This window comes from Poecilia mexicana, unplaced genomic scaffold, assembly GCF_051168715.1.
Source record: "Poecilia mexicana isolate PSO_F unplaced genomic scaffold, ASM5116871v1 scaffold_6, whole genome shotgun sequence".
In the NCBI taxonomy this organism is placed as follows: Eukaryota; Metazoa; Chordata; class Actinopteri; order Cyprinodontiformes; family Poeciliidae; genus Poecilia; species Poecilia mexicana.
In genome coordinates this window covers 23833608-23855105 of record NW_028263375.1, presented here as the reverse complement: position 1 = coordinate 23855105, position 21498 = coordinate 23833608, and the positions used below count along the sequence as shown (strand labels likewise).

The window sequence follows — 21498 nt, the reverse complement described above, 5'->3', positions numbered from 1 at the left end:
TGGTTAGACCCTCATGAGCTGATGTGTTGTTTTTTAGAGCCTTGTGCTAGCCGATGCACACAATCCAACACCGTAGAATCGAAGCCATATTTCTCAGATCGACTTTGGTCAGTTCATAAAGGTTCTGGTCTTGAGGTTAGCTGCCTCTCTCTCTCTCTCTCTCTCTCTCTCTCTCTCATCCACACTTTGATCTAATGGAGTGCTGAGTAGAGGCCAACTCCCTTCAGGAAGAACTTCATATTCATCTCCATCTACACGAATGTGACCTCTGCTCTTTCTGACTCACTCCTGCCTTCAATTGTCAGGTGCTTGATGACACCAGGGGAAATTTACTGGACAGAGAAAAGGCAAGAGTCCCATGACTCTCGCTTACGGCTTTTTACTTTTTCTTTTTTCTTTTTTTGAGCACTAATTAATTTCTAGGAGGTAAAATTTAATTTCATCCAGATGCTATATGATGTAGCACTCATACCAGTCCATTATTCAGTAAGCAGTGAAAGGAGAAAATCAAAGGATGATGATGATGGGATGACAAAGAGTTTGTCACAAGGGGAATAGAAACAAACAAAACCCTTCATCCATTTTCAATTCCCATTTAAGTAAAACCTTTCCGGAAATGACTAACTCTGAGTTTAAATTGTACTTGGATGTCTTAATTTCCAAGTTCCACAACTGAAAAATGAACTAACTTTACCCAAAGCTGTAATTCTGGCGGAAGTTCCTCGCCAACCTAATATGTCTTGTGTGTCTAAAACAGATACAATAAAGTTTTGATTGTCTTAAACAAACGTCTTCACACGTTTGTTGGGCTGTGACTCATATCATTTATAGCACAACTGCATGTGTCATATCCAACAACTGATCAAATGTTCATTAAAGGAACAGTACGTTATTTCATTTTAGGCAACCAAATTGTAGTTTTCTCACTCAAAAAAGTAATTGATTTATTTGCATCCAAATCTAAAAGACTCGGACTTCACCACCAAAACCAAATCAGCAGAAAATACCAGTGGACATATCCAAAAAACTGCATAAGCTAAGAAATCCCACTGATGGTAATCAAAGCAAGATTTAAAAATTTTAAAAGTAAAATGAGTAATGTGCTCTTTTTTATGTGTAAGTAATTGAAATACTTTCAGTAACGAGACATTACCTTCTTGATCTAAAATGAGAACACACATTAACGATTCTAGATATGACTGCAAACATGATGCTGCTTGAGACATCATTTTTTTGTTCATTTTGTGTTTTTGCAGACACGGGTTGATCCAGGAAAGTGGAACATCAGGTCACACTTCGGACTTCCACCCAAGCTCTGCTGAGGCCAGCCATCCAACTTCTAAAAGTCTTCAGACACTGACGATTGGCTCCGGTTTGACTGCTTGTTAATTTAGCACTCCCCCTGGTGTTCATCTGCAGAATGAGCCACTGGCAGAAAGAAGAAGATCCTTTCAGCTTTGCTGAGTATCTGGATCGACTCCTACAGTGTCAAGAATTTCATTCTCTCTGTATAATTTTGTATGAAGCTAAAGATTTAAATCTTTTCGTCCAACAATCTGCTCTCAGGAGCTGATTTCATTTGGGAGCATAGATGTTTGTACCCAGTTTCTAGCACCACATGAAATCAGTGTTCTGGGAGGCGGACTGCCAGCATGTTGTACGTCACTATACGTCAAAGTCATTTTCATATCAAGATCGTATATCCTCAAATGACTAGTTGTGGAAGAATGTACTGATATAACAAACTGTTATAAAATAGCTGCAGGTGCATTCCATTAGTACTTCTTAAAATTAAATAATATTTAACATCTTTTCACATTTATGTAATTTGGTACTATCTATACAGATAAAAACTGGTTTGATTTAATTGATGAAATAATATTTAAGCACAAAATTGTTATCTTGAAGTTGTATTTATGTGGCTCTCTAGACTTGGGATTAGTGACTTCTTCTCTGACTGGCTTATGTTAGTACAGAACTCATTTTACTGAGGACAATAAAAATTTATCAGCTTCTGTCAGCATCATATTTCTTTGGTTAAACACATTCAAGTCTGAGATACAGAACCCATTTTCTTCCTGAATGGTATTGCTGAACATTGCCTTTAAGTGTTTTTCTTTCTTTTTTTTTCTTTTCAACTACTATATGCCAAGTTTTCAACTCTGAACAAATAACCTTATTTGTGCAGAAAATAAATAAATAAATAAATGTATAATATAGCCCCCTGGAGCTTACGAGTCTAATGGTTCAACAATCAGTAAGGAAAAGCACCCAAAAATAATTGTGGGACCTTCAAGAAATATAATATTTATTAGAACTACTTTAAAATATTACAAGCAGCAAGGTTTGCCCCATAAAAGCGAAAATAAATTAGTAAATGACTATTTTTTGTTAGGACAATGTAATAATGATAGTTAGAAAAATACTTCAAACATCCACTCCATTAATTTACACATATCAGAAATAATTTCGTTTTATGTAGGACAGACAGTTTCAGTCATTTCTTATCGGTTTTTATTCATTCTAGTCGTATCTGACTGATTATCAATATCATCTCGCAACGTTCAATATTGGCTCCTCCCCCTCAGCGGAAGATGGGAGGAGCAAAACTCTGAGCTTTCTCCTGATTGGTCCATTTCCAATAATCCGCCATATTCAAACTTCCGCCGTCTAGTGTGTGTGTTGTCATTGATTCCGTGTTTTCTTTGTATAGATAAAGCAACTTTTCATACACTCGGACTTAGTTTTTTATTATCTGCTCATTAATACACATTGGTATAGGATATTTTACAACTAATTGACTCGCAAAATGGAAGAAAACGAGGAAGTTCACGGAAGGACGGTGGGAAACCAGAAGCAGAAACTACGGAGGATTTCGTCGAGGACGTCTACTACGAGTGTCATAAGCGCTGCAGAGCCGTCGTCCCCGAAAAGACTGCGGAGAAACAACTCGAAGAAGTACGTAGCTGCAAAAATAAAACAAATAAAAAAACAGCTCATCATTTGATAGCACTAAGTAGTAAAATGCGTAGGCAAAAATAGGTTTATTCCGAGATAATAGCCCGACTTCGTCGACTGAGACGGGCAGGGCTGGCATTAACTGGCAAATGATGCCTTCAGGTGCACCTCGTAGATTCCTCTGATGTGCCACTTAATAACAATAAGTGTTTGTAGAAAATACTATTGAATAATAAATCATTACATTCCTCGTTACAACTTAAGTAATAAAGGTAGAATCAATTTCATTCTCGAATGATTGTTTATTAAGTCATCTTATAAATTCTTAATTATGGGGTTCAGTTACAAGGAGTTGTTTTGATCAGAAAATATTATAAAATTGCTTATTTTATTTCAAGCAATAGAATTTACTAACATTATTCAGTCCAACTGACTGTCAAATTGTAAAATATATCAAATCTGTCATTATTGAAGATTCTCCTAGTAATTGACAGGGAAATGTTTCAAAAATCTTTTTTTTTCATTTATTATCTGCATCAAAACGAAAAATTATGTCAGAAATATTTTTTGATGCACTTATTTTAGATTAATGAAATCAGATAAAGGTATGGAACATGTTTTGATGCATATGTAGAAATAATTTATTTATTAATCGATTTCTTGTTGAACATAAAATGTTTACCTGGGTTTTATATCTTATAGTCGATAGGAAATAAAAACAGTTTGAATCAGTGAAAACAAACAGGTCAAAGAAAAGTGTAATAAATATGAGCCTTGTCAGTGTATCTTCAAATAACAGAGTAAATTGAATGCATATTTTAACTCTGATCAACAGTTTGATCATTTCTGCAGCTGAACTATTACACTGTAGTAAGTGATAAACTGTGTCATGCATTCAAATTGTCTTTGTATTTGTCAACTTTAATAAATGCAAATAGTATAAGGAGATAGATAAAGATTACTGCATTCCAACATCTGCCAAATATTATGCCAGCTCATCAATAAAGTGTTTCACAAAGTATAAACTAATTTCAAAATTTGAACAACAATAAAATAGTTGGGGGGGATAAATAACTAGCTACGAACTTAAAAGTTGCACAACAAAAGCAAACATAGTATGCTGAACTAGAGCAAAAAGCCGGTGAATATCTTTATAAAATGTGGTCATGTGATGAGCACAACAAGCATAAGACTGGGTCAGTTTGTACAGCTGGCTTTTGACGGCTCCCTCTGAGAGTCATGACACTTTGTAGCTTCACTGTTTGGTCAATATAACGGACCGTTTTTTTTTTTTTTAGAGCCACAGAGCTGAACGACTCCTTGTAAGGCTTTAACTATTAACATTGTTCAGTCGCCTGACAGCATCTGTCACATTTTAGGCCAAACTTGACAAATGGAAAATGTCCTGAAAGTGACATCCTCTCTACTGTAGCTGCAGTAAAGCCCAGGAGAGTTTGAAAATAGGGTGTGTCCCTCTCTGTTCTTGAGATAAATTTGACTTGCCCAATTCATAAGACAGTTTACAAGCTGGGGATGGTGTTCACTTGTTTCCACTGTGAAATGTTTGCAGAACATTTGTGTCTTTTCCTGCAGACCGTCACTTCAGAGAGGCAGCTCTTTCACCTTCCTCACTCCAGGGACGCCTTGGGACTTCAGTCTAGTGAGTTCATGGGACAGTGCCGCTGCTTTTATTTACTAATGCCTTATATGATGAGATTACCAGATAAATGTAAATAGTTATCAATCTACTACGTCTTTTTTTTGTATCCTTTTAACCCAGAAGTTAATTAGTTGAACTGTTTGTACCAACTCTTTCCACTTACAGACGATGGAAAGACGATGAAATTTGTTCTGTTTATCTTTAATCGGGTGTCTGAAAATAAACAGTAACCTTTTGTTTTGCTCCTATAGAAGAGAAAGCGCAAAGAAAAGGAGGATGATGACACCGTCAGCCTCTCCAGCTTTGACCTCAAGGTGAGCGATCGTCCTCTGTATTCGATGCAGATCTTCTACTGAAAGAATCCATATGGCACATTATAATCCATCTGCGTGACTCAGATCTCACATACAATGAGCTCAGACTTAGCCTGCTAAAACTTTGTACATGAAAACCACTCTAGGGAAAATCTAAAGAGAAAACCTTAAACATGCCATTCCTAGTCGGTCTCTGAGGGCTGTTTCTGCTTCGATATCGCTGCAATCCATACAGTTATTTATTCTACATCATAAAAGACATTCATAGACGGACGCATCTAAATGAGTGGTTAAACTTTTGAAGAGTCTGTATGACATGATGAGTATTGTTCTGTCAGGAAAGCGCTATTGAGTCTCTTTCCTGTTTGTGGAGCTGCAGGAACTGCTAGACTTGTCCTGACCTGCATTTTGTTTTCTTTGAGCTGCAAATGGTCTGAAAACACATAAAGCGAATCTTATTACAAAATCCTGGCCCAGAATTTTACATTAACATAGATAAATACGTGTGTGTGTGTGTGTGTGTGTGTGTGTGTGTGTGTGTGTGTGTGTGTGTGTGTGTGTGTGTGTGTGTGTGTGTGTGTATATATATATATATATATATATATATATATATATATATATATAAATTTATATATAAAAATTTCAAGTATCACCTTAATTTAATGATGTGGAATAAAACCTAAAGGTGAAATGAGTGACTGAAATAATTCTGACTGATTTTATACATTCATTCAGTGGAGCTAATCTGAGATGACATTTTCCAGGAGCCCAGTAATAAGCGAGTGCGATCCCTGGCTAAAGTTTCATCTCTCGTCAACCTGATATCTCCGTCGAAAAACGGAGCAGTGCGGCGCTTCGGCCAGTCCATTCAGGTAAACGTCGACCCGTTCACACGTTTATTACCAAGAAATTGTCTTTCCTACAAACACGTGAATTTGTTTTTCCCCCCATCTTCTCCCCAGTCCATGTCGTTACGTAACGATGGGAAGTCGCCGGGGACGACTCTCAAAGCTGCCAGCAAGGCCCCAGCTCCGACTCCCACCAAACGCAGGAACAGCACGCTGTGGTCAGAGACGCTGGACGTCCATCAGAAGAGCGCCTTCTCTGCTAAGGAAATCAAAAGACAAGAGGTAGTGCGAGTCAACATTTTCGAGCTGGCACAAGGAAACAGGAAGGTTAATAGATCGTATTTATCCTTCAGGCCATTTATGAGCTTTTCAGGGGCGAGCAGGACCTCATCGAGGATCTGCAACTGGCACGAAAGGTTGGGAAAACTTCCTGCAAATTAAATGAAACATCTCGTATTAAATGTTTTCACAATCCCCTTGTGGCGCTTCCCGCATTCAGGCCTACCACGACCCCATGCTCAAACTCTCCATCATGACCCAGGAGGAACTAGCTCACATTTTTGGTGACCTGGACGCATACATCCCCCTCCATGAGTGTGAGCTGCTGCTGACCAGCCTGTCCCTTAAAGCCCCATTTGTTCCTAGTCTCTGCTCCTGATTGGGTGATCTTTGTTTGTTTTCTTTTTATCCTGCAGACTTAACGGTGAAGCTCACAGAGGGAACGGGCCCTGATGGAACCGTAGATCAGATCGGCCAGATAGTGATAGACTGGGTAAGCATCCAAGCAGGAAGACATAATGTGACACATTATATTATTTCAGTGCACTAACCAGTAAAACGTCCTTTTAGCTGCCTGGCCTGAACGCTTACAAAAACTACTGTAGCAACCAGCTTGCAGCCAAAGCGCTGCTGGACCAGAAGAAACAGGACAAGCGGGTGCAGGACTTCCTGCAGCGCTGCCTGGAGTCGCCTTTCAGCAGGAAGTTGGATCTGTGGAGCTTCCTGGACATCCCACGCTCACGTCTGGTGAAGTACCCTCTGCTGCTGAAGGAGATCCTCAGACACACTCCTCCCGATCACCCCGATGTAACCAGTCTGGAGAGAGCGGTAGGTTCAAAGACAGTTACAAAGTCGATCTTCTATCATCTGAAGAATGTGTTCAGGATTAAGGGACTAATGTCCCTGCAAGATCTAGAGAAAGTCATCCATGTGTTTATCTATTGTCGCATGGATTACTGTAACAGTGTCTTCAATCAAAAATCAATCATCCAGCTGCAGCTGATCCAGTACGCTGAAGATGGAGCACATCATATTAAATTTGAGTTGGTGACACCTGCAGAAACCCTGGGACTGTGCTTAATTCAATTCAGTTCAATTTAATTCAACTCAAATCACGAGAGACAAACAGACTCAAAAGTGGTAGCTCAGACAATATAATTTATAAAATTCACACATACCTACAGATATATTTACTAAAAAGCGCATTTTTATGACTGTGCACATTGTGAAGTAATTATGTAACCAAAGTGCAGCAGTGTAGCAAGAGTTCATTAAAAAAAAAGCAATAAGAGTTGTTAACATTATGCCAGAAGCTTGATGTCGACTACATATAACGTGTAGCTTTTATGCAAAGTCTTGAAAGACATTTCTTCAATTATTGGATGCATGTAAATATTATCTGAGCCTTTATATCTGGTTTTGACATTGTGAGAATTATGTTCACCCAGTTCCTCTTTTTAGAACTCATTAGAGTTGAATTATTACTCTACACCCCAAAGACAATCCTTCAAATAACTCACTAAAAGCTCCAAATGACTGAAACATGTAAACAGTTGACTGGAACTGTATTTTACACGTTGCCGCTGTTCCAAATCGTTCTTCCATTTGTGATCCAGATCACAATAATTCAGGACATTTTGTCTGACATCAACGTGACAAAAGGGGAGTCGGAGTGCCAGTATTACATAGACAAACTGGAGTTCCTGGATGAAAAGCAGTGGGACCCTCTCATCCACGAGTGTAAGACCCTGCTCTGTCACGGCGAGCTTCGGACCAAGAGCGGTTCGGTGAGAACGGCGGCTCGTCACCTCACCTCTCTCTGGAACTGTAATCTGGACAATGTAATCTTATTTCTCCATTGTAACGGTTGTTGCAGAGGCTACACGTGTTCCTCTTCTCCGAGCTGCTGGTTCTGACCCGACCGGTGACGCGTAACGATAGGAGCTGCTTCCAGGTGTACCGGCAGCCCATCCCAGTGAGAGACCTGGTTCTGGAGGACCTCCAGGACGGAGAGGTCCGCTTAGGCGGGTCGTTCAGGGGGGCGTTCACAAATGGAGAGAAAGGTAAGTAGAGCCGTGCTCCGCAGTGACGCTGCAGGGGGTTATGCTGCTTTCCAACTTATTCCTTCAGGTCCACTGTTCGTTCGTCCCGCTTTGTACATGACGGTTTCCGCTAGGGGTGAAACGATTAATCGTGATTAATCGATTATTGAAATAATCATCAACAAATTTAGTAATCGATTCATCGTTAACTGGAATATGCAGACTAGAAAAAATGCCATTTGCTGAAAGAACAACATATTCAGAGCAGTAACTAAGATAAAACTTTACCAAAAATATGTAAATTTTTCATTTAAGATTAAAAAAAAAAATTTTGTCTATAAATATCTTCTACGCAAAACTCCTCAAACGGGATTGTTTTAGCTTCACCCAGTTCAAATTCTGGAAAAAAAAAAAACCTCCTATTAAACACCTGTTGATATTCAGCTGTTAATCCAGAAATAATACACTGCCTTGATGTTACGTTGCTTTTCACATGTTGATGTTAGAAGTATCGTTTAGCTCCAGATGAATCCTTTGCTAGAAATAATCAAGCTAAAGGAATGTATTGTTTTTGCATTTTAGGCAATAAAATATTTTTCTTATTATAAAAGAAATGAAATTGTTTATTTGCATCTTTTAATATATTTCTAATATTGCATGAAATAGTTTAAATGAAAAATCTGCAGAATAGGCCAACTATTTTATCCGATTAATCATCAGAATTATCGACAGATTAATCAATAACTAAAATAATCGTTAGTTGCAGGCCTAGTTATTGTGTTCACATCCATTCAAGTGTCATGTCAGCAGTTTAGCATGAGCCGTCTAGTCGAGGCTTAACATGCATGGAAAGCTAATTAAATAACACTTTCTAGATAAATAAGACTGAACATTTATTTTTGGCTCATTGGAAGTCGGATTTCTTTTTCCCCCCAATTGACCTGAGATGTTGAGTTAATTGGGAAAATTTGTCATAATTTTAAAACGTAATCAAAAATAATCCTTTTTTTTTTTTAAACAAGTAATTGCACAATTTCACAAACCAGTTTGGCCTTCTTGAAACTGTCTGAACACGTCGAAGCTGTGAGTGGGAGGAGAGATTAAGAATCTGGCCTTCAAACGTAAATTTTGGTTCAGTTTACATTGTCAGTAATAATCCTTGGATTTTCCTTTTACTGCGTCTCTCTGGTTGCTTTGAATCTCTAAAATAATGACATACCTTATGGTTTTTAAACACATTTCAGGATAGCACCCGCACTGCCATGACCTGGTTAACAGTACTATTTGGATCGCACAATATCATGAAAATAATATTTCTGGTGAAAACTATAACGATATTGATTATGATTAAGCCAGGTTTTCCTGACTCTTTTCAATCTTTACCATTACACACTGGAAATTTACTAAAAACACATCAGACAGACGAAAGGCCACTCAACTGGGGGAATGTTTCATCAATACACAGAGTGTGAATTGCACAATGCTGATGTATAATAATCTATCAAGCAATACATCCACGCAGTTCTTTGTAATTGCAATACTGAACACACGGACATTGTAGTGACAGCTGCATTTTGATATACTGTACATATTAAAATCTGACCCAAATCCTAATTAATGGTTTTGGATTTGATTTCAATTTGTTCATTTCTGCTCATCCAGTCTCTATTTGAAAACTCACAGCAGGTACTCAGTTGGGTTACGATTTGTGAAAAATGCGTAATATTATATTGCACTTTAATGGACTGTATCGGGGTTCAGTTTGGGCATGAGACTGAACTCATTGTAGCTCACAGCTTTTCTTTCTCTGTGTAACGGGTGGTAAGTCAATCAGGCAATCAGGTTTCGATGAAATCTTTTTTTTTTTTTTTATTCTGGAGAAGAAGAGTAAAACAATAAATCAACCTCCTCTTCTAATCTCCTTGCACTCCAGCCCACAGCAGCGCAGAACAACGCTGTGAGGGAAAAGGGGGAAGCGGAGATGCTATGAGGGCGGACCGAGCTACGGAAGCCCAGGAGACACAAACGAGGCAAAGTGTAGAAAGGCGACCCCCGCAGGCAAAACAACAAATAATAACTAAATAAGATAAAATTCACATATTCTCAATATAAAATGAATTACAAATTATAATTTTAAAAAAAGTACATTTGTAACTCTGTTACATCTGCACAGATGATATCAGGTGTCCACAAAAAAATGATTCATGAGACAAATTAACTTTTACACCAGCTTCTCTTGAACTTCCAGTACGATTCAGTCTGGTCTTGATATTATTCTAGAACAAAAGCAGAAATAATTTTTAAAAAAAGTTGCTAAAACTCACCTCCACTACAGTGTTCATGCAGATGCCAGTTCCAAAAAGACGATCCTGCAGACAACACTGAAGTTATTGATGCTCAAGAAGTATATGTTTTTTAGGTCCTCTATTGAAAGTGTAGGGAAATATATATAGTATATGTAAATATTTGTTATTTTTACATTTGGGGATGAATATAAGCAACAAAAAAAAGAGAATAATCTAAAAAATGTGAAGCTAAGTAGCTGATTCTTTTACCTCTGGCCAAAGAATGGTGTGTGTGTTTTTGTTTTTTGTTTTTTCTCAAAATAACATTTTTTTTTTTCCTGACTTTTCCCCTCTACTGCTTCCTCTGCAGCTAAGAACGTTTTCCGAGTGAGCTCCACCGACCCGTCCCACGGCCAGTCTCACACGCTGCACGTCAGCGACGTTTACCACAAACAGCAGTGGCTCAACTGTCTGCGCACCGCAATCACCCAACAGCAGGGGGCTCCAGCCAGAGTCCAGCCCGTCCTCCCCTCTTCCACCTGCGACGAGGAGACAGACGAGAACTGCCCGCCTCCTCCCGGCCCGAAGCTGCGGCGTCAGACGCTGTCCAGAAACAGGCTGGAGCAGAAGTTACAGGGATCACAAAGGAGGAAGGAAACCGGAGTGTAGACAGAGCCAATCAGGGCGTCTCTCTCGGACAGACGCTTCCTCAGCATGTGTCCTGTCAGTCAACTTTGTCTCATTGCTTTTATCATGCTTGACTTTTTAGCTTTCCTCTCTCCCCGTCCAAAGTGTGTTTTTGTGTTTTTTAAAACATGTATTTAGTTTACAAAAAAAAAAAAAAAAAAGAAAAATAAAGGAAAAGGCGATCCATTTCACTTGACTGAGTTAAAAGTTTTACACCACTTGTTGCTCTCCGGTTTCATCCTGTGGTCGATGTGTTTAACGTTGAGTTATCTGGTCCGAGATAAAGGGATGACGAAGCCCAGCTGACATCTGAGATTCACGTGGGTCTGGAAATGTTTGCGCTGCGATTTAGCAAGCAAGATATTGCTATGTTCAATAAAAGCTGAAAAAGATGTATATAAATGTAATCTGTGAAAACTTGTGAGCTAGATGGCAAAAATAAGTAAAACGTGTTTGCTTGTTACTCTTTGCACTGCGTTTTATTGGCTGGGAGGTGTTTGCACTGCATTCACTTTTCAGTTGCACTTTGACCCCTTTCAGCCACTTCCTGCTACTGATGGGTTTTCTAAAACACAATGTCACTGCATTTCTCTAAAAGATTGTCTTTTATAAAAATAAACATTTGGTAACACTATTTGAAGGGGTGTGCATTTAACACTGACATGACACTGTCATAAACATGACATAACACCTGTCATGAACATAAAGCAGTCTTTATGAATGCTTATGACAGTTGTCATGGAGTGTCATTCGGTAAATAATGACACTTTTAATGCAAAGTTGCTCTAAAAGTTGAATTGAAAGTCCATTAAAAGTGCCGACTTTGCATGATTTTGTAAATTATGATAATTTAATGCAAAGTTGGCATTTTTAATGGACTTTCAATGCAACTTTTAGAGCAACTTTGCATTAAAAGTGTCATTATTTACCGAATGACACTCCATGACAAAAGTCATAAGCATTCATAAAGACTTCTTTATGTTCATGACAGATGTTATGTCATATTTATGACAGTGTCATGTCAGTCTTATGCACACCCCTTCAAATAAAGTGTTACCAAACATTTTTACAACTTAGGGTTCCTGAACTGAAATTTGGGCTTCTTCTTTTTTTCTGTTTCGTGTGGTCGACTTATTTTAAAAAAATGCTCTGATGCAGGTTTAGTTCCTTTTTCTATGCTTCTGCAATGGCTGACAGCAGCTTTGTTGGGGTCTTTCACATTACCTCAAAACCAATGAGGTTTTTATGCCTTTCTTTGCAAAGGGAGAGATCCACAACCTCTAACCCGCTCGGGATCAAAGATTGGTGAGCTCTGCTCAACTCTGCTTGGAAATTGGCTTTTATTTGTGATGACCTTCTTCAGTAGAACAATGCTGAGATAACGAAACAGATGGACCCCTTGAGTAGGAAATCGCATTATAGATAAAGAAAGAACCTTAAAGAATAACTGGTCAGAGCCAGTTAGGTAACTGAGCGCATTTAGATAAAACACTCAAATAAAATGAAAAAACAATGATTAGTTTTACCTAACAAGCTTGTTGGCACTTAAATGGAGTCAGGAGTTTTTTTGCTTGAAAGAAGAAATCAGGATTTGCAAGGATAACGTCAACCTGACACACATGCAAAAGAAAAGAACATTTTCATATATGTAAATAGTAGCCAAATTGATCAATCATTACCTTGACAGTAATCAGTTTTTGAAAATGATGTCATAGCCAACCTTATAATTTGCATTAAAACAATAAGATAATTCTGCTTCTTACCATTGGCAAATATAACTAACATGAAAGGAAAGTAGCCGACTGCCTAAATGAGAAACAGACACAAAGTCGACTTCCCCCTTTGCTCCCCTTCACCTAAGAGGAAATGAGATTATTTCTGTAGATGGGTTACTTCATCGCTGTGACCAGATAATATCTCTAAACTTCAACAAACTTCTTCAATAACATTCAGAACCTTCAGAAACCTTGAAGTCCTACATATGCTGCCTGTTTTTTTGTGTGTTTTTTTTACTGTTCCTCAATAATCCCATTTCCTCCCCAACATTGATAAAACCTTCACAAAGCGACAAACTGCTCGACATGCAGATGGAGGCTTCAGCCATAAATGACCATCAGCAGTCTGACTGAAAACTGTCTTTCTCAAAACTCATTTGGCCGTAAACGGACGTGCTGCTTGCAGGTGACATTCTGCTCGGTGTGTTCGGATCAGTTACATAGTCAACAGAGGAGGTGGTTTGCTCTTGGTTTTCTGTCATCCTGTTCCTCTCTGCAGTTAAGAGCACCTGACCCTCCACCATCATAAACAGCTTGGGTTTAAAGTAGCATCAAATGACCGACAGACTTCAGGAAGTGAAGCTAGACTTCTGAATAGCCTGACTTTCTGAATCATTTTACAGTCAGTTGAAAAGCTCTTGATTATAAATTGGTGTCATTGATTTTTTGTTTTTGTTTGTTTGTTTTTCTAATCGTATGTAGATAATAGATAATTGAAAACTGGGTATAGCTCTTTAAAAGTACTCCCATATTGTGATATTTCTCCTAGTTTGGTTCTTTCTCTGAGATTTCTTCATCTAAATTCAGGATTGTTTTTTTTTTTTGCTTTTTGGAAAAGTTTGGAATTCAGCAGAAATCTGGATAAGAGCATTTTTGCATTTTAAACACTCTATGTTATCCCATCCTCTACAAGTATGCATCTATTGATTTGTCCATCCATTTGTTCTCTAATCAGTTTGTAAATCATCCTTCCTATCTGTCCATTCGTTAATAATTTTTCTATTTACCCATCCATTTGTCAACCTGTTTAGTTTGTCTATTTTTTTCACCATAAATGTATCAATCAGATTTTTTCCATCTATGTAGTTCCGTACAAGTAAAGCTTTGACCACAGCATAAATGTCGACTTGAGAACGTTGGAAATTTGAGCTTGGAAAAGTGTGAAATTTTGATATAAAACAGGAACCCTGTTGAATTTATTGCATAACACCTCAACAGCTTTTTTCTGGGAAATGTAGGACATTAATTGACCAGTTCAGGACTGTGGTTAATGATTTATATTTTCAAAGCAGAGTCTCTCAGGGTGCGATTAGCTGCCCCTGTTATTTTTACCCAAACAATGACTCTCCTCGCTCATAATCTACATGCAGCCCCACAGTCAGGTAACACTTCCGTAATGAATCCTGTTGAGATTCTTCCGGTCAAATCCTACGAACAAAATATGTGTTCAGGCTGGGCTAAGGGTGTGAGTTCTCTGACTGTTTCATTCACAATCAAGACAAGCATTTAAATGTTTGCTGCAGTCGGAGTTCAGTAATTGTTTTTCATGTTCAGTCATGCTGCAGGGCGGCTCAGACAGAATGAATGCATAAATTATGGGAGTGCACCGTGGGCATGTTTTGTGGGGTCTGAAGTTCATTTCTGCCTTACAGGTTGACCTTTTGACCTTTACACTTTCACTGATATCTTCAAAGCCAAAGCAGCACAAACAATACATTTTCTCCAACTAAAATATATTGTCCCTTTCAGTTTAAAGATAGCTTGAACGTAAATCAAAACCGAGCCTCTTGAGACTGACTGAACGAGAAACAAATGTACTTTCAGAGAGGCGCTGCTTCAAAATTATATTCCTCTGGCAAGAAATTATTTAAGTAAAAAGTTTATAAATGTTATGTGTTTACATACTTGTGTAACGAACAAAAGATGTAAAGCAATTCTTAATATACCGATTTTGTTTTCTTTTTATTTCCATGAACTTCATAGAGGTATAACCATCTGTAATATTTACATATTTACATAAAAAATAAATATTGTTACAGAATATATACAAGTGCACACAATTGTACAGTGCTAATAATGGAACAATACATTTGTTTAGAGTCAGTTTATCATTAGAGACTTTAATAAAATTTCCAGAAATAAATGAATAAATTTTTTTTTAAAAAGCTACATATGTATTCCACTTTATTAAAACCTCATCTTTTTATTGTTGGGGACTGGAATATATGTTAAATAAAGTGAACAAAGTGGAATATAAACAATGTTTGCCTCTACATAAGACTCTCTATAGAGAGTTTCCTAGAAGTCAGCAGTACGCTACGATCCCCAAGCTAATATATTTCTGATTTACCAGCGAAGTAGACAGATTTCACCCCACCTAAATGAGTAGCGGTGCTCCAAAGTCCGTTAGTGATTCAAACTAATCATTTTGGTTGAAACCAGTTAAAAGAAACATAAAAAACCAGATTCCAGGTGACGGCAACAGCGCTAACACTGGAAGGACGGTAGCCTGTAGTAACAAGCGAACAGAATTCTTCTGTAATTTCATCCACATTCCTGAAGGAAAGATCTGGACTGGCCAACACAACGGAAACTTTGTTTCATACTGCTTTAATAAGGAGATGTACTTGTTTATTAGACAAGGTAATTGAGTGTTTAGCCTCTAGATTCAAACAGCCTGCCTGTTTTTAAAACATCTGGCTAGTTTCACAGTCCAGATTTTTTTATTCTTTTTGCACCCTCAGCAGCCTGCCACATTGCATCCTGAGAAAACCCCATCAGCACCTCACGAAACTCCACAGATTTACGCTTGAGTCTGTCAAATGCGGTCATATTTCAAAGACAAGAGGCTTCACGTACGAGAGGAATCTTCTGATGCTCTTGGGCAAGAGCAGCTCCGAAATGACTTTGCGCGCTCTTGCGCCTAGAGTCCTCCTCAAAGCCACTCTGCTGAGCTGCTGCAGGCTCAGGGGAGTATCTGGGGAGGGGAAGAAAGCAAACACCAGATGTTTGATATTTGCCGAAGCTCTCGCCCTGTGAAAGGAACGGGCAGTTCAAGTGGGAACACGTACTTTCGTAGAACTCCAGGCAGAGGTAGGAGGGAGAGCCCACGCTGGCGTAGTGGATTGGCTTCTTGTTCAAGTTGTCTCGAGCGAAAACGCTCCCCCCGAACTCCACAAGCAGCTCTATCAGATCGGTGTTGTTGGTTTTGGCGGCGTGGTGGAGGGCCGTCTCATGGAGCTTGGAAGCGTTCACGTTTGCTCCTGGGAGAAATAAAATAAATCACATTGTTCCTGGATGAGGCGTTCACGTTTGTGTGCTGGTCGTACAAAGCTTAGCAGGAGTGGTCGGACCAACTTAACTTTTCCACACTTTCTAGTAATTTGATGTATTTTGCTGGGATTTCGTGTGACGCACCAACACAAAGCAGCACAAGACTGTAAGCTAAAAGTAAAAACGGATTATTTCCAAATGTTTTACTGATAAAATTGTGCAAGATGTGACATACATTTGTGTTTGTATTCGCTGTTTGAAGCTGCAAAAAATTCCAACAATTTCGCAGGTTCCCCTTTTAAGCTAGACACCAACTCCGCACATCTTGTCAGAGACGGTGGAGGTGCTACTTTGTATCGGTTGGATCTCATAATATTCCAATAGTTTACACGTTGTGATTGTAATGAAGCAAAATGGTAACCAGCCCGTTTGGAGGGGTCGGCTCAGTTACCTGCAATGAGCAGGACTTTGGCGCAGTCGAAGTGTTGCCTGGCACACGCTACGTGAAGCGGCGTTCCATAGTGACAGTCGTGAGCCTCCATGAAGGCGCCTCGATCGATCATCAGCTGAACGCAGTCTGAGTTACCTGATATGAAAGACAAGGTGACTTTATTAGAGATACAAGGTATATAGAGATATACACTGCTCAAAAAAATAAAGGGAACACTCAAATAACACATCCTAGATCTGAATGAATGAAATATTCTCATTGAATACTTTGTTCTGTACAAAGTGCTGACAACAAAATCACACAAAAATCATCAATGGAAATCAAATTTATTAACCAATGGAGGCCTGGATTTGGAGCCACACACAAAATTAAAGTGAAATGTTCCCTTTATTTTTTTGAGCAGTATATATACATCTATATCAGCTGCATGTGAGAAATATCTAAAACAGAGAACACAACGGTGATTTTCTTTTTTTTTTTTTTTAACAAAGCCTAAAAGAGCTAAAAGAGGAAATGTCTAAGCTAGCTAAGAACTTTTCAACTTTTCGACAACACATCTGTGTAAATTCAAACACCATACAAAAGCTTAAGATGGCTTGTATCTATCCACTATAAAAAAAACATTATCTGGACTCAACTAAATGCCTTGAAAGCCCTGAGAGGATTTTCAAAAGAAGCCCCAGGAAATGTGAGCATGATAACCTATCTCGAGATTGTATATCTTGCTGACTTGCAATGCAGTTTGCGTGAGCCCGTTACCTCCCATGCACGCCTCGTGAAGAGGAGAGAAGGTGAAGAGTGGAGGATTGACGGTCGCTCCATACTCCAACAGCAGCTTGACGCAATCCAAGCTCCCGGCTGCGCAGGCATCACACAGCGGGGTGCTACCATCGATGTTCCGAGCGTCCACCTGCAGGACGGCCCCGTAGTCGCATGCAAACACATTAGAAGAGCCACTTTCATGCCTACAGCCACATCCGGGTCACCTCACCTGTGCACCGGCGGCCAGCAGCAGCCTGACGCACTGGGTCTGACCCTGTATGCAGGCCTCGTGCAGCGGGGTGATGGAGTCCACTGCAACGATGTTCACGGCAGCGCCCGCCTCAATGAGCTGCTGCAGCTGCAGGGCTCGGCCCTGCGCAGCGGCCTCGTGCACCGCTGACCGGTCCGTCCAGAATCCGAGGCCATGAGCTGCAGACACAAAAAAAGCAAAACAAGTCTGAGCACTCCTGCTCGTGTCTGAGGCGTGGGGCTGTGATCTGCCTTCAGCTGTCTAGCTTGATCTTTCAGATAGTTACATGCATACGTTGTCCTCTGCGCCTATTGGTTCCTCTTATCGCAAATGTGCAAAAACATTTAAGGTGAATTCACCTTTTTTATGAAGTGCACAGATATTGCAGAATTTTATTTAAAATACCACATTTCCATCCAGTCTCACAAGGTTCCCATGGCGTCTCAGATCCTCCACCATGCTTAGCAGCAGGGATGGGAATTGATATCACTTATCGTCTTGATTCCTTATTGAGTCTCCTATCAATTCTCATCCGAGTTTTGAAATAAACTTTTTAACCCAAAAAGTGCACCAGGTTGTATTTGATTCAAACTAAATTAAAGTCGGCTTAAAACATAAGAATCCCTCTGTCAAATGAACATTTTAACATGACATGCAAATGTCTGCACAAAGAACAATCTTTCCAGACTCAGCTGTGGAAAACACCCCTTCAGATGTTATTTATTTTCGCCTCTGTCATCTTAGTCCGTCAATAAAATATGTAGCTAGAAGTGTACAAGAGCTTACGTATGAGCGAGCATCACTCCGGCAGTCCTTGTCAACTACAGTCATATTGAACATATTGGAATTTTAGTGACAAGTTCCTGTATTTCAGTAACTCAGCTCACAAGTTGAACACAATACCACACAGACTAATGTTTTAAAGTTTTTATTTCTATTAACAATGATGATTTCTTGCTCACAGCTAATGAAAACATGACATTTAAGATTAGAATATTTTACATCAGACCAATAAGAAAACATTCTTAATGCAGAAATGTTACCTGGGACATTCATGGCAGGTGTGGCTGTTTCCCCCCGCCCCACTCAAGGGGCACCGCCGTCGCTAAGCAACGTATCAAACACTTTACATTCGTATAAATCAGTCGCATGCTGTGTGGTGAGCTGTTTCAGGATGTTAATGTATTTTAGACTTGTACTGTGATTAAAGCTCGGCACATGTTGCAGCCGGCCGTAGTAGCTCAATCTTTTTGAAATGTAACTACAGTTTGAAGCGATTCTGCCGCGACGCCATCTTGGATGTTATCATCACGCAAGTACGTCACACGTTATTGGAACCGACGAGCGAAATCGCTAGGAAGGTTTAATGCTCCTTTTAGGGAGATTTCAGTGTTTTCTTAGTAGACTTCCATTCATATGTAAATACTTTAAAGTTAAGTACAAATACGAAAGAACGCACATTGCTGCATTTTCAAAGCTTGTTTTTGATTGATCCTGATTGACAATAATCACATTGTGCCTTTAATTACTAAATCATTGTTTATGTTCTTGCTGATGTCAGTTTATAAACAAAATAAAATAAAATAAAATAAAAATAAAATAAAATTTTATTTTAAATTATTTCAAAAATAAAATAAATAAATAAATAAATAAATAATAAATAAAAAATAAAATAAAACGCATAAATGCGTTTTATTTTGTTTGTAGCTATGGAGCCTGTCTAGTGATATGGGGGGGAAAATTGTGGCCACAACATTGTGGGCACGACTTAATAACTCATGGGAACAACTTGTTTACTTCATGGAGCTTAACCTAATATTTCGTGGCAACAACTTAATTTTTATCATTGTTGATGATAATAATGGACAAATCCGATTTTATTTCAATGTGGGTTTGCAGTTAGGCATGAAGTATAGCTTGTAATTATCTTACACTGCAAAAACACAAAGACTTTCATTCTCTGTCATTGCACCACTTTGCTTCTTCATCAAACAGTGGTGTTATACAGCAACCATCTTACAACTCCAGCGACAGTAGGAACAGTAATGCTACATTCATGCAGTTCCTATCAAAATCTATATTTACACTGCAGAGACAAGTGTTTGTGGTTTGCTAGATGGAGCACTCAAACACTCTGATAAAGGTCAAGCAGCAGATAATTATTATTTATATATATATATATATATATATATATATATATATATATATATATATATATATATATATATATATATATATATATATATATATATATATATATATATATATATATATATTCAGTTTATTCTATATGATTTGGTATGGTGACCAATAAGTGACACCCTAATGACTTTCTTAGAAACAAATATTTGTCCCAGGGGCAACTCAGTGGGCCCAGACTCACATAACCTAGTCTCAGCTGCAAGCACAAGGCACATACTGGGACACAGCTAAGTACTTTCTGAGGTGTTTTTATATAATATAATATAATATAATATAATATAATATAATATAATATAATATAATAATATATATATATATATATATATATATATATATATATATATATATATATATATATATATATATATATATATATATATATATATATATTCAGTTTATTCTATATGATTTGGTATGGTGACCAATAAGTGACACCCTAATGACTTTCTTAGAAACAAATATTTGTCCCAGGGGCAACTCAGTGGGCCCAGACTCACATAACCTAGTCTCAGCTGCAAGCACAAGGCACATACTGGGACACAGCTAAGTACTTTCTGAGGTGTTTTTATATAATATAATATAATATAATATAATATAATATAATATAATATAATATAATATAATATAATATGCTCCCCTTGGGGGTTTTCAATACACAAACATCTGTCAGATGTAGAAGATACAGACTAGAAATATTTATTCCATCATATTAGGTGCCTGGCACACCTAAAATGCACCACATATAGTGCATAGCCACGTTTTGTGCCACTGGGCACACACTCCCCATTGAGTGCAAATGCTTAAAAGCAATAGAAAAATATTCAAGACAAATCTCACAAACAAGTGGTACCTTTTAACTCTGATGCCCCATGCTTTTTAATATCTCCCTGGGGGACTGCCCTTATGGACGATTTCAGCCACTTTTCTCCTTCCTAACGAGCTTAAAGCTTGCTGCCATGCTCTCCATTTATCACTACTTTAAGAAACCACGCTGAGGTTCCCTTGTGGCTACATTTCAAAAGCTCACTCAAGCCAATAAATGAAAGCTAACATAAAACTGCATCAACCAAGCAGACATAATCATTGGCCAAATCTTTTTATAAACTGGTATCTCAGGTTAGTCACACACTGTAAGCTACTTACCGATTTCTCCATACAGCGACGGTCTGGCCCGGGTTATCTCCATTTCATGTTCCCGTTCTTCTCCTTCCGGCTCTCAGCGTAGGTTCAGCCGAATGTGTACTTCATTTTGAAGTAAAGAATTAAGGATGCATGTAAGTAATGCATTATTACTAAATAACAGCTGGCAATTGAGCAGTGTCCTGTTCAGAGAGAGCAGCCGGGGTGCAGGCTAAATAAACAATGTCTGGGGATTCTGGGATATGTAGGCGGAGGACCAAAGACGTTACATAAAACACAGTGTTGTACAAAAGTCATTATTTATCTTTGTAGCATTTTAAAATTTTTAAAAAGCTCAGAAAATTTGAAATTAATAAATTACACAATTTTTCTCTGAAAGCCATTATTTGTTATATTTTTGAAACATTATTCTTCAACACAGACCAAACTCCATTTAGTCAAGTTTTGTGACTATATAAATTAGTGGGGAAAAAAGTTTTTAAAAATGGTCTGGTTGATATTTTCTTGGTTGTAATAATACTTATTGGCAATAAGTATTGTGCATCAAAGTCACAAGATTTTTGTTTAATGTC

The 21498-nt window shown here is 38.3% G+C and overlaps 2 protein-coding genes across 4 annotated transcripts in view; one reads left to right on the top strand and one right to left on the bottom strand.

Moving 5' to 3' along the window:
• Positions 1-2639: 2639 nt before the first annotated feature.
• On the top strand, positions 2640-11536 carry LOC106928979 (neuroepithelial cell-transforming gene 1 protein). Its single transcript, XM_015005612.2, has 12 exons — positions 2640-2958; positions 4552-4618; positions 4870-4932; positions 5697-5804; positions 5895-6062; positions 6134-6196; positions 6280-6376; positions 6476-6552; positions 6630-6887; positions 7676-7846; positions 7936-8122; positions 10757-11536. Exons 1-12 carry the CDS (start codon positions 2810-2812, stop codon positions 11053-11055), a joined length of 1707 nt encoding a protein of 568 aa, XP_014861098.1. The 5' UTR covers positions 2640-2809; the 3' UTR covers positions 11056-11536.
• Positions 11537-14782: 3246 nt separating this feature from the next.
• asb13b (ankyrin repeat and SOCS box containing 13b) overlaps positions 14783-21498 on the bottom strand; it is an 11676-nt gene continuing 4960 nt past the window's right edge. For all 3 annotated transcript variants that reach the window (XM_088006454.1, XM_088006455.1, XM_088006456.1), the window contains exons 3-8: positions 20930-21028; positions 17564-17763; positions 17332-17482; positions 16573-16707; positions 15920-16111; positions 14783-15825 (exon numbers count right to left, since the gene is read on the bottom strand). In XM_088006454.1, the coding sequence (XP_087862580.1) occupies positions 15677-15825; positions 15920-16111; positions 16573-16707; positions 17332-17482; positions 17564-17763; positions 20930-20972 (870 nt within the window). In that variant the 5' untranslated portion in view covers positions 20973-21028 and the 3' untranslated portion in view covers positions 14783-15676. The remainder of the gene's footprint in view (positions 15826-15919; positions 16112-16572; positions 16708-17331; positions 17483-17563; positions 17764-20929; positions 21029-21498) is intronic.